This window comes from Condylostylus longicornis, unplaced genomic scaffold (genome assembly GCF_029603195.1).
Source record: "Condylostylus longicornis isolate FDR11 unplaced genomic scaffold, ASM2960319v2 ptg000027l, whole genome shotgun sequence".
NCBI classification, from domain to species: domain Eukaryota; kingdom Metazoa; phylum Arthropoda; class Insecta; order Diptera; family Dolichopodidae; genus Condylostylus; species Condylostylus longicornis.
In genome coordinates this window covers 7,539,859-7,554,923 of record NW_026577996.1, presented here as the reverse complement: position 1 = coordinate 7,554,923, position 15,065 = coordinate 7,539,859, and the positions used below count along the sequence as shown (strand labels likewise).

At 22.7% G+C, this 15,065-nt stretch overlaps 1 protein-coding gene across 1 annotated transcript in view; it reads right to left on the bottom strand.

Annotated features, from left to right (window-relative positions):
- Positions 1-587: 587 nt before the first annotated feature.
- Positions 588-15,065, bottom strand: part of LOC129607316 (lachesin) — a 45,475-nt gene continuing 30,997 nt past the window's right edge. Inside the window, exons 2-3 of the mRNA XM_055518232.1 lie at positions 1,223-1,573; positions 588-1,109 (exon numbers count right to left, since the gene is read on the bottom strand). Of these exons, the coding sequence (XP_055374207.1) occupies positions 922-1,109; positions 1,223-1,573 (539 nt within the window). The 3' untranslated portion in view covers positions 588-921. The remainder of the gene's footprint in view (positions 1,110-1,222; positions 1,574-15,065) is intronic.

Below are 15,065 nucleotides of genomic sequence, written 5' to 3'. Positions count from 1 at the left end.
TTAATCTTGATCCTAGATCATTACAAATTCAAAAAGATAAATATATAATAGAGTTATAATTGAGGATTTTCGTAAATTCAGTCCAAAATTTAGATGTTAATATGAAGTATGTTTGATAAATCGAAATTACAAAATCTTCAAATGTACCAAGGTGAATAAATCTTTACAATAGAAGAAGAAATTTCGAAAATGACTGCATACATTTTCAAAGTTCTAAAATTGTAAAAAAATATTTTAAGTCTAAAAGACACCCAGAAAAATATAAGATATTAAAAATTTGAAAAAGTAAACTAATTATGATCTATAGGTTTGTAAGGATGCAAAAACAGATTTTTGAGATTTAAGTTAGAGCTTTAAGTGTATGTATGTATATCTAAATTTTCGAAATTAATATTAATTTTGATAAAATTTCAAAATTTTACACAATTTTTATATATTTATTACACTTTTAATTACTGAACATTTTAAGAATATAAGAAAATTATTTTTAAAAAAATTTTTAAATAATTTGATTAAATTATTATTATATTTCGTTTGTATTAAAAATGACTAAAAATTAATAGAAAAAAAAAAATAGTTTTTTAAGTGATTTACAATATTCTCTTTTTGTTTTAATTCTAAATGAATATTAAATTTTAATTATTTTATTATTTGTTTATTTTTTTGAAAATGAATTTTTATTATCTTTTGGCGATAATAATAATATTTTTGTTTTTCATTTATAATAATTGAAATATTTTTTTTTGTTGAAATCTGTACAAAATATTTTTAATATATTTTTCGATTTTGTTTTTTTTTTTTTATACTTTTTTAATTTTAATTTTTTCTTTTCTTAATTATTATTTTATATTCTTATTTATGTATAATAATTATTATGTATGTATATTAAATTGAAATGGAAAAAGAAAACCTAAAATAAATTCATCTAAATAATAACGCTAAAATAAATCCTACAAGAGCAATTGTCGATGTTGCAATTCTTTCGGCACCAGATTGTGTTGTTTGTCCGCAAGCCGGCGGACATATTGGTATAATTGTTTCGAATAAATGTACTTTTGCTTCAGCTTGACCTAATTTATTAACTGCTTTGCATATATAGTCTCCATATTCTAAAAAAAAATTTGAAAAAGAATTTATTAATAATTAATTATATTGATTGTTTATTTTGTAAAGTTCAAATGTACGGAGGGGGACTCTTTCTTAATAAATTAATTTCACTTACGTCTTTTTTCAATTGTAATTACTCTTAATGTTGAATCAACAAATTCATCTGCTGTTGCATATAATGATACTGCATAATGTTGATTATTTGATATTTGAACATCATCTTTAAGCCATACAACAGCTGGTGGCGGATACGCTTCAATATGACATTCTAAATCCATATCATATTGTAATGCTTGTCCAACTCTTGGTCTTGGTATTGTTATAACTGGTGCAAATTCAACTTCTAAATTAATATTACGTTTGTCACCTTTACTAACACCATTATCAGCAACACAATAATATGTACCACGATCCTCTTTTTTAACAGAATTAATTTTTAATATGTTTCCAACATAAGTTGCACTGTCTGTAATATATTTAAAGAAGAAAAAAATTTATAATGTATGTACATATGTGTATGTATGTATGTAAAATGTTATAATATGCATATAATATGTTATTAACATAAAAAAAGTAATAATAAAGTAAAAAAAAAACAACATGTTTATGCATTTAAAATGCACATAAATTTTGTTGATTTGTATTTTAAGAATTTGGTTGTATGTACTCGTATGTGTACATAATGTGTACAAGTGTATACATATATGCATTGCAATCATCAATATTCAATATTTGATCTACGTATTTAAAAAAACTACAGTAAAATCTATAATAACCCATAGATAATGTGATGTTATAAGCAAGACAGTTTTAATCTCATTCATCGTGTCATGTAGGTTGAGTATCGGGTAACAGGTTGAGCTTAATTGGAGTCTTTAATCTAATCAAGTCAACTAACAAAATTCAAATAGTTTTCGATTAGATCATGTATCTCGGTGTTTTCTCACTCTCCAAGTGAGAAAAGGGTGTATGACTGTCATATGTTTGCATAATGAAATTTTCAAGTGAGAAGAATTTTTAGATATTGCGTGTCTCATTTCACTCTGTTTTTGAAGGGAATAGGTTCGTATAGTCGATAATTTGAGGAAAAATGCAAAAATCCAATTAATTCAATTAGTCTAATTTTATCTATTGTAAAAATGAAATATTTATTGGAAAAGAAAAGAGAATTTTGATTTGAAAATGAATCTAAAGTGAGATAAATAAGTGTGATATACGATTAGTCTGTTTTAAAATATGCCTACATCTCCACTCTATTATTATTATTATTTACACTCTTGCTTACAATAAAAACAAATTAACCTACTTATGCAAGTAAAATCAAATTCTTTTCGGCTAGGAACTATTTGATAAAACTTTACTTTGTAGAAATATTGAAACGCCATGAACTGTAGTTTTTATATTCAACTGTAACATTCTGAGTTGCTGCGGCAACGAATTTGACAAATTCTTTTCTAATTATTTGGAGTGTTCGATTTAAAATGATTTTATTGCATTATTCATAATATATGTTTAAATTAAATAGGTATACATATCTACATACGTACATAAAAGTGATTTTGAAAAATATTAATTTTGAATTCAAAAAGAAAAATAAATAAAATTTATATAAGACGATTTAAAGGGATTTACGATATACCTATACACGGACATATACATATATGTAATTTTACATGTGTGTATGTTTATGTAAAAGTACCGAATTACCGAACTTCTTTTTAAGTATAGAAGGAGATAAAAAATAGAAGCCGTGTAAAATTGAAATTTTGAAAGCAACGTTTTTGTTATTTTTTTAAGCTTTTTTTTTTATGAATAAATTAAAATTGAAAAGAAGTAAAAATTTTTGTTTTATTTTTTTTTTTCTTTTACAATTTGTTACAGAATTTTTTCTTTTCTTTTTCAAATGATTTTGATAAGAAATATAGACCTTTAGGGTCACCGTAATTAAAAGAGAAAAAAATCCAGGCTATACACGAATAAAATGAGTGAATAACCTTTGCTTCTGAAGTTCATTTTTTAAAAATGTTTTTTTGAATTTTTTTCAAATAAATACATATATATATATATGTATGTATACATATGAACATATGTATATATTCCGATTATCATAAAGCTAAATATATTTTTGTTTTTAAGAATTTTGTTTTAAAAAAACTAATTGACCTGACATATCTGCATAATATTTCTACTAAACGCATATTAGATTATTGAACAACTTACTTTAGAAAATAATCAACAGTAGTTTAACAAAACAAAAGAAGAAAATAATATGTGTACTCCAAATTTATTACGACGAAAACACCTAAATATTTATAAACATGTAATTTTAATTTAGATTATGCATTTCTTATTTAACATTTTAGTAACTAATATGTTAAAATATTTAATAAATATTTCAAACAGAGATAACAGGTGAAAATTATCACATACATACCATAGATTTGACATAAAATCACATAAAAATATTAAACAAAGAAAATTAATTATATAAGAACAAAGAGAATTATGTTTACAATGGCTGGCAGTTAAAAATTAAAGTTTTTCGGATTATTATATAAATATATGCACAAATTTTGAGTAGTAAAAATTATAACATAAAAGACAAAATGAATTTTTAAATATTACAATTTAAACACCAAAATTTCACCAAACTTAAAATATTTCCATAGCAGTTTACACAAAATCTATAGGTAAACACCTCCTATACGCAATTAACAAAATTAGAATTTGTATGCATTAGGGTAACTGTGCAGCTATTAAAAGGTGGCAGCACTTTGCTTTGTTTCAACTACAGCCTCTCGAATTTTTCAAATTTAATGTAAAAATATCATATATTTCGTGTTCGAATTAATTTACGCGCTACGATAAAATTTTTGTTCCGAATAATTCGATTCGAAACAAGTTACATGCGGTCACTCGAATAATACACTTCCAATATTAAAATGTCATCAAGTTTTACAATATATATATTTTATTACAATATATACAATATATATATTTATAAGTTTTACAATTACAATATATTTTTCCAATTTTGAAGCAAGGGACTTACATCTTTTTATATTCTTTGACATAATGTGCATATTTCATATAAAAAAAGAAGAATACAAAAATAAAGTAATTAACCTCAATGCTCAATTTTAAAAATATTAAGTTCATGTGGGTACATACCTATTTTAGGATAAGTGTATATTTAAAATATATGTATATTTATGTAGAACGTATACTACATATTCATATATAAATAAAACAGTATACTTATATATATTATATATATGTATATAAATAATTTTATGCTCTATATAACATGTAAATATACTAATTGAATAATATTACGTAAATAATTGACCATATGACTAAAAGTATATATTCAGAAAAATGAAAAACAATTTCTAACGCAGCGTGTAATATGACAATTCCGTTTAAAAAATTGTAAACTTAATCATATCAGTGATTCATTCATTCGCCATATACTAACTGAACTACTATTTTTTTTGTATTTAACAACATTTTATAAGCTTTACGATATAGTAGTTATATAATATATATATATATATATATATATATATATATGTTTTGTAAAGATGTACAAAATTGTATAAATGCTCTCATATTCAATAAAATTTCTGAAATAAATCACATTAGTATCAAATAACTTTGTTTTCTAATACGAGTAGAATAGTAACGCAAGAAGCTTTGTATAGCAATCAAGACAACTTAATATTTATGTTTATAAAGTAGTTGACACCTGATTATATAATTTTTCCACTTTTTAAGATAACAAGCAATATGTATTATGTCGATTCACAATAAAATTTAATCGATTCCTAGAATGACGTTTTTTGAAAACTTATTGTATCGAAACTACACCAACACTTTTTAAACTGAATAAATTGAGAATTAACAGAGAAATTGCTTCGAACTCATCTGAACAAAATTTTTTTTTCAAATCTTGTACTTTTAGAATTCAAACCATAATAACATTATGGTTGCTAAGAAAGAAAAGAAGTAATAGTAAATTTGTTATCAGAAACAAAATTAACTATGTACATATGTTGTAATACTCTGATGTATTTATCTGCTCCTAAATGTATGCATTTTTTTTTTGGTTTTTTAAAGAAATCGCTCTTACAAAGAAATTAATGAAGAGAAATTTGCTACTTTACAAGCCAATAGTTTGATTCAAATTTCTTTTCTTATTTCCTTTATTTAATTAAGTCAATTGATGATTTTTAAATGAAATATTATATTCTTCAATGTGTGGGTCTTAAGATCAATAAGTACTTATTTGTATTCTCGTATTATAAATAGTATTAAAAATATAGTATTAAAACTTGATATTTAATTTAAAATATTATTGATGATTTTACAATAGAATTTAGCTATTTTGTACTAAATTGTGATAGAATTTGTTACAGGTTTTATGTGTGTATGTGTGTGCGTATGAATATATAGTATAATGTTGAAATACTTATTTACTGAGAGATGAATACTATTTTCTCATAAAAGAAGTTAATTTTTTAAATTCAACACATTTTCTCTTTTAAATTTAATATTTAACTTGAAAATAATGTTGGAATTCTTGTATACCAAGTATGAATAATAAATTTGTGTATGCAAAATATTAAGATAATTAAAAGCTTTTTAAGTTTATTTTATTTTCAATGTATTTTTTTGAAAATATAAATAGTGTGTAAAATATAACACATATGTATACACTAACATTGTTATTGTTGACAATTAAAAAATTTTTTAGATCATAATTTAAAAAATCAATATTACACGTTATTTAAATAAACAAGAATTTTTTTAAAAATTCCTAAAACAAGTTTTTATTTTTACTTTTAAATAATTTTTATAATTTTATGATTTTATATACATACTATTTTTTTATATATTTTAGTTTTAGGAAAATATCTTGTCTACTAGCCTATAATTAAATAAACTTGCTAGAACTATTTTCATATTATTATATAGACAATAAGCTAAACTTTTATAATGATTGTGACTAGGTTACTTAAAAAAAATTCAAAGATATTGTTTTTTGAAATAAATATATATGTATACTACAATTGTATTACCATATTTTTACTATTGTGAATCAAAGTACTATTCTTAAGCAACAAAATTAAACTTGACAGACTTCAAATATTTCAAAATAAGGTAATGAGAATTGTGTTTCAAATTTATAATGGACAGCTCTTACAAATAGAATTAAGTATAATAAACTTTTATTAATTGTTAATATTTAACTTAAAAAATATTGACTATTACCAAAATATATGAAGAAGCACATTGATTACGTTTAGAAGAATTTTATTATTTAAGGAGTAGAGGAGATTTAAGACTAAGGCCGTTATATATTATAAAAGACAAGTACTCATACTATTTTATTATATAAAGGTGTGCTTAAATGCTTAATGCGTTGCGGATAAACTTAGAAAACGAGACCATTTTGAAAATTTTATTTATATAATTTAAATAGCTATTGAACATTAAACCTACAATCAGCTAAAGTGGTTATAATTATTATTCATTAAATAAATTTAATTAAATTATTTAAATTCCAGTTTTTATATGTATGTTAAGATATGTATATATTATATATATATATATATATTATAATATTTTTAATATACAATGCATTTATTGTAAATTTATTAGAAATACAAAGGGGAATAACGAATAAGAGCATAAAATTTCTTGAACAAAACAAAAAATCAAGCTAGAACTTCTCTGCAATTTTGTTCTTTTTTTAAATTTAAATTAAGCATATATACTAGCTTCATATAATAGTAAATAAATATGTCTGCACATGCAAAATATATATATATATATATATATATATATATATATATATATATATAAATAAAATTATTAGCTTGGGTAGGGTAAGATCAATGTATCCATAAACTGATTGAAACACCTTTAATATTTCAAATATGTTATACCATTTAACAGAGTATAATATTAAAAAAATTGCAGTATACCCTTATATAATAGCAATATAATTATTATTTTAATAAAATAAAAAATAGCGTAAAGAACAACAATAAAAAAAAAACTTTGTTATTTTTAAAAATTATTTAAATTTCTTGTTATCTATTTAAGCGAAATTTAAGGGTTGGTAAAAAATTTCTTCTCCTTTTCTATCACATATTTTTTTTTTCTTTGTTATAATTTTGAATGTAAATAGCTTATAAATTAACTTATTTAAGATTGCACTCTTTATAACATGATAAAAATTTGCATTCAACAACATTTTTTCTGTTTTTAATTTCATTCTTTTAATAATATGATAATTAAAAAGTTTTAAAATGAAAACGAAAATTTACATAAATACAAAAGAACCGCGACAAGAGAATAAAATGTTTATAGTATGGGAGGGGGAATACAAAGGAAAAAAAAAATTCTCATGCAATAATGTAAAAGTAATTCAAAGTAGAATTATGGCTGCAAGTTTATTCTTATAATGCTATAAGCAACTACTCGTATATATAATATTTTATGAAAATAAAAAGCGTGAAATGAATTAATTTTTTCTAATAAAATAACAAAAGAAGAAATTAAAAACAGTGTACGTGAGTTTAAAATGTACTAAATGTGTATTAATCACATGAAATTTTATTATTTTATTTTAAATATTGGTAACACTAGTCAGGGTCGCAGCACGCCATTGAAAATGTTCGAATGCTGTAATTCACATATCCCAATATTTACTACTTTGTAATATTTAAAGCAAATACAAATTTTTATACCAAACTCAGCGAATTCGCAATAAAATTTAAATTACTAACCAAGCTAATTAATTTATGTTAGTTTCGTATTTCAACGTTTGTTTTCTATTGTCAAAAGTTTCTATATTGCTACAGTTCCCATAATAAGCCTGATTTCGGTAAAAAAAATTTTATCGGGGTTCAAATTAACTAGAAAACGATCCTGATATCAGTGCGCACATTTATGAATACATAAAATATAAGTATATAATATGTGGTACAATAGGTATAATAAAATTATTTTAAAAAATGATTTATCGCATAACTGCGCCGCGAGTATATTACACGATATATAAAACTTGATCCATATCATTCTATTTACTCACATACATAATAATTATATGGTAATTTGAATAATGAAACGGGATATTCTCAAATAGTATACGTGGTCCAGTCTGATATAACTATGAAATACATGCGTATCTAAAATATGTATGTAACTTCATCGCATATACTCGTATACGCTTAATGAAATAAGTACATCATTCTCAAATAAATATCTACATACTTAAATATCATTTCTATATTAAAACTATAAGTAAAAATTTAATGATATCGTTTGTATATTGTAAGAAAACCGTGAATTAATCGTGATATTAAAAGAAAAATATCATTTTTTTGTTTTTACAAAAATATTCATTTTGCATACTTAATAAGATATTTCAAATTGACTATAATTTTATAAATTAAATTATAAGATGAGTTCTTAAGTGCTATGAAATCGGACAATATTATATATCTAGTAAAACATTTAATTCAAAATTTTAAAATTTATTCTCAGTTTATTCACAATAACAATTTAACGATTTTGCAGTTTTTGTGTAACATATGGCACTTTGTTTATGATTGAGTCATTTTAAAAATATTTTTATAAAAAAATAAAAATTTTACTGAATTGAATTTGTAATTAATAAAATTTATTGATTATATTCATAAATCTTCAATTTTCAATAATAAATTTCTATAATGGATATATGAAATAATCATAACATATTTATTAAATTTGTCATCAGAATCATAAATTTAATAAAATTTCAAGTCTCGTTTAAGAAAACAATAAAAATCTCATTGAAATTCTATAAAAGATTTTAATAAGGAAAATTAATAAAATAATTATTTTTTTTCTTAATAATTTATTTTTAATAAAGTCTATTGTGAATTATAGTTTACATACTCGTACTTATGTGTGTATATTTAAACTGGTGTCGCATTCGATTTAATTTTCAACTTGCTGCAATTTATATGTTGGGATTCTAAAGTTTATTCAAACTGTTGTTCTACAGCACACCATTATTAACTATTTGAATTTCAGTTGAATTAAGTTCTGGTGCTCTGCCTCAAATAGTCGTCATTATTAATAATAATATTGAATGGTTTAAAAATTATTGGAATAAAGTAATACTTCTCTTCAAATAAATTAGAACATTTGCCATTATTTTTCAACAAGAAAATAGTGTTACCTATATTTTTTACATTTTGTGATAATCGATGTCAATATACAATAGAACAATATTTCTTATACTTCTATTACATTTCCCTATTTATAAACATTGTCAAAAGAACCATACAAAATCATTTGTAATTCAAAACTTTTTCATCAGGAAATCCTTTTTTAAAAATTAAAATATTCTATTTTGTTATATTAATTTGTCATGTTTTTGAAATTGATATTTTATTAAATAAAAATTGTTAGCACACATGTATTATTTGTTATGTCTTTTCAGTTTATGAAAAGAAAATGGGTGAATAAGATCGTATTATTCTAATATATATATATATGTACATATTTCTATTCAAACATATTAAGATCGATGAAATAAATACAAAAGAATACAAGAGAATTTTCATGCTAGTCGTCTATCATTTTTCAATTGTATTAAAATTTAAAATATTATTGTGAGCATACCTAAAAATATATTGTGAATGAATTATTTTTGATTAAGATGAGAATGAGGAGAAACAAAAAATTTTGACATATAAGAATCGCAAATTATCTGATCTCTTTTTTAATACACCCTTCGATTATAATCGAAATTCTCTATTATACAGGTAAAATAAATATACATTAAAAATTATAAAAGTGAGAATCAAAAATATGTGAAATGTATCCGGAACATCAAAAAATAAATAAAAAAAAATTGTAAATAAAAATTTTGTTATGCTTTTTTCCGTAAATCCGCCAGGTGCCAAGAAAATTATTTGTAAAAAAAAAAAAGGTGAAAGAAATAATGAGAATATAAAAAGATCCTTCAAAGGACTAGAAAAAAATTGTAATTTTTTTTTAACAATATAATGATGATAATATGGCATTACAACATTTTATCTCATCAACAATTTTTGATTCTCTATACGAGATTAAATTTAAAAACAAGTAAAAAACGTAACATACGTTTGACGCATATATAAACTCACACATGTATACAAATTGTAATACCTATGTAAACAACGTAATGCCAATGTAAATAATATTCATATATAAACACATTCATATACAAACCCCTTTAAAACTAAGTGCAATAATTTATTCCTGCTACATGTGCGGTTTGACAAGCAAAATTTGTGGCTATATATACATCTATATATTGCTTTTAGCAAAAAACCAAACTTCTTAAAATATATGTATGAAAAATTTAATTGGAAAGGGAATTTTTTTTTTCCAAAACCAAGTGTTATGCAAAAGAAAAGTGAAGATGTTTAACAAGATTTTATCCTTTCTATTTAATTGTGTAAGCAGGCAGAGCCTTAAAAATAAACAGAAAAACAAAAGACAATCAATTATAATTTTAATTATATTATATTAAATAATAATTTTATAAATAATTTCTGCCTTAAAATTGTTTTTGTGCAAAATTACTAATAATTATTGCGTACCTATTGAAAAAATATATTTGAAATTACGCATATAGAATAACTAAAAATTACATTGGTTGGTTCACACAACCATTCTCTGAAACACTCCCAGAGAATGAAGTAGCACAGCGAAATTTCGAAGTCAGACTCCCAGTGACAACCTAGCGATTTTCATATACCGCGAGCACAAACCTAGGTTCGGACAATCGGAAAGAAATTAGCGAAAAGTCTTTTCTACTTCCGTCTTCCAATTGTAACTGAATAAACTCTACATCAGTTAGGATTTTAGTGGGTACGTATAGTTTAATTGAGTAAATTGTAAGTATTTGAGAGAAAATTGAGAAAGAAATGACAAATTATTTACTTTTAGAATGAAGTAATTTTTTTCTTCAGTTTTATATACATAAAATACATAGCTCCAGAGTTAGCTAGCATTAACTCACGTCTACTGCCCGAATAAGTACAAGAGATATCTTTACTTTAACTTGTAATTGAAACAGTTCCCATAATATTTATATAAGTTTTATAAGTTACATAAAATTATAAATTGAATTTTTGAAATTCTCTTGGAATCTGTTCAAAAAATTATTCAAAAAAACTCTTCACTCTTATTCTTTACAGAAAAAAAAACTTTCATTCAAAATCACGATGACTTGCTAAAAACAATTAATGTGCACGCACACATACAAAAGTTTTTTAAGAACAAATTGAAAAAAATAAAATAAAAATGCTTCTTCTTTTCTGGGTCTATGCAAAATTTTTTATATTTATTACTAGAAAATTTTCAGGTAAAACAGGTATGTAAAAATATAACGGAGTCAGGTAATAAATAAAATTTTATTTTCTACCAAGTTTTTCAGTTTTTAAATTTTTTTTTGTTTCAGTACAAGAAATCCTTTTTGTCCCGGCAAAAAGATGTATGTAATGAGTTCTTTAACGTATTTTAAATTTTTATTCTTTTAACCAAACAAAACAACACTAAAATAAACCTTATCCCTGATCCCTGACAAGGTATATTTTAGGGAAAAGAAGGAATGAAACAGAAAAAAATTTTCTATTGAAGTTTACAAATTAAAAAAGGTCAAAGATTTTGCTTTTGTTTTTTTTTTTTCAAAAATAAAGTTATACACTTGTATACCTTAACCTAAAACAATAGTTACAAAAACAGGTAAAATTATGAATAATAGTTAAAAACAAAAATTAAATAAAAGTTTTAAGGATAATTAAAACAAAAAAAAAAAACAGTACACAAAAACAAAAAGGAAAGAAAGAGATAGTATAGAAGAGAATGGAATGGAAAAAAAGAACAGGTTCATAAGAATTATGAATAATAACCGTTTATAACTATTCTTGGTATGTGCATTATACATACAAAAACGGTGTTTCCTTTAATTAGGATCAGGTGTTTTCTTTTACACTATTTTCATTTATATTTAAAACATTTACGGGTAAGAAACTTTTTAAATAGACTCGCTATTGTTTTCTTTTTATTTTTGTAGGTACGGGTGTGTGTGACGAGCTAAAATGCAGGTAAAAAGGTATTATATGCATAAAAAACTTACAGTTAGAGTTGAAACTACATAATTGAATTTCTTTAATTATAAAAATGTAAGTACAGTATCTCTTTTGTTAAATATTTTTTTTTTTTTTGAAATAAAAAAAAAATTCTTTGTTTTATTTTATAAATATAAATAATTAAATTTCCGTTTAAAATTTTTATAAACGCAAAATATGAAGTGTTAAACATTAACAGTGTTTTTTTTTTATTGTTTAATTGCAAGAAAACTTTAATATAAATTTGTAAAGCCACTTAAATTAATGATTTCATAATGAAAAAAAAACGTGCAAATTGCTATGACATAATAATGACAATTAAACCAATGTAAATTATATAAACATATTTTACTCTGTTATAAGAGACGTAGACAACTTTAAGGGCGATAAGAGCAGAACTATAATTTTTTTTTTCTGAATCCTTAAACGCCACATTTCCAAAGAAACGGAAAACGTGCGTTTTCAAAAATATCAGTTTAGAAAAGATTATTATAAAGATATATATATATAGAAATTTACATTTTTATTGTTTGCCGCCTGACTGTGGGCCAGTCAATAATTTCATTATTTGAATTTTTCCAAACAAAACTATCTTTATATTATTTGCCGCCCGATTGTTGGTCAGTGAATAATTCCATTTTTTGAATTCTTTAAAAAAAAAATTACGCTTATTTGTTTGCCACCCGACGGTGAGCCAGTCAATAATTCCTTAATATAAAAATTTATCATTATATTGTTTGCCGCCCGACTGTGGGTCAGTAAATATTTCTATTTTTTGAATTTTTTCAAATAAAATTATCTTTATATTAATTGCCGCCCGACTGTGGGTCAGTTAATAATTCCAATTTTTGAATTCTTTCCAAAAAAATTTACATTTATGTAGATTGTCGCCTGACTGTGGGCCAGTCAATAATTTTATTCTTTGAATTTCTTCCAAAAAAAAACTTACCTTTACATTGTTTGTCGCCCGACTATGGGCCAATGAAAAAGTGAAAAAAAAAAATTGTAGTTTAAAAACTTGTATGTATTTAAAACTGATTCTCTCTGTAAATTTTACGAATATAATTATATTATATATAGTCTGAAGCCAATATACAATATTTTAAAAATTTTATTATGCGGTTGTTATACATATACTGTTACAGTTGTTATGTCTACTGAAATATACACTCGAATATCTTGTTGTTTGTTATACATATATATAATAAATTATACTCGTAGATGTACATATATACTTCGTACACTTTGTTATACGAAATATCTATATATTAAGATCTTTAAGTACATAATATGTTAAACGAATGTATAGACAACCCTTCCTATACAAATACGTATATTAAAAGTTAAAGAAAGCGTGTTAACAATTGCTACGAGTATAAGAATATTATGATAATTTCATATTATATGCAGTTATTTATGTTTTTAAAAAAAATGTATAATCATTAACATAATTAAATTCATAACATAATTGAATGAATTTCATTTTTTTTTCTCTTATTCATTTTTTTACAATTTAGTCTAGAGCTGCTAGAGTCTTCTAGAGAAGAAATTTTTTCTATTTCTGATAATTATTTCGCATTTATTTCATATACAGTAGGCACAAGATTATTTTAGGTGGATTGTAAGTATGTGCATAATATATTATACAAAATATAACAAAAATTATATACGTATAACAAATTAATATTATAATTAATTTTTTTATTCAAAATTATCATTAAAATTGTCAAGTGTGTTAACTATACTAATATAAATGCATGTAAACTAAAATATAAAAATGCAAATTTTTCGGAAAAAAATATTTTTCTTTTTTTTAACAATTTTGTATATGAAAATATTTTTTTTTTATGTCACATTTTCAGGCAATATAAAATTTAATGTAGGATATCTTCCCACAGGAGATAATATGAAATATAACATTTTATTTTTGTCGTAATTAGGTTGGTTCCTAAAAGAAATTGCCTGTTATTTTTTAGGTTAATTATTATTATTATTTTAAATGAAAATAACAACGTGATATGTGTACAATTTTTATATTAATTATGGTGGAAAAAATGAAAACATAAAGATATTACAAAGATATTCTCAATTGAATTGAATATATAAGGATAATTGTGACACAAAAATCTAATGTATGTATAAAATGAAAATGTGCGCGAATCGTTTACTCACACCATGTTCACACCCATATATGTATGTATAATTGTTCTAATTTCTAAGACCATTCACATAATACCTATTCTACATTATTTGAAATTACTTCCTTTTTAATTAAAAATTATTCCTGATTTTATATATATAAGAGGGTAACAATTTTATGCCATATTACTTACATAAATTTTGTAAAATTATATATACTAGATATTGTAGTATATAATTATCATATTACGTTCATTTTGAATTTAAAATTATTTTATTAATGAAATGAATGAAAAATTTTTATTAATTATAGAGTATTATATATGATTTATAGTTTTATTTTAGTATAAATTTGATTGTCATACGGGATTCGAATTGCATTCATATATATAAATTATATTTATAACTGTTATATTTTTTATTTGAATACGATTTGATAAAATTTGCAAACGAAAAATTTTTGTTTTGTATAAGATAAAATTGACATAGAAAATGATTTGAAAGCATTTTAAATTATTTATATATGGTATTTTAATTCATGCCTAAAAATATGCAATTTTTGCATAAATTTATTAATTTGTTCGAACTGAACGGAATCAAATTTGAAATTAAAAACAAAATTAGTTTGAATTAAAAAAT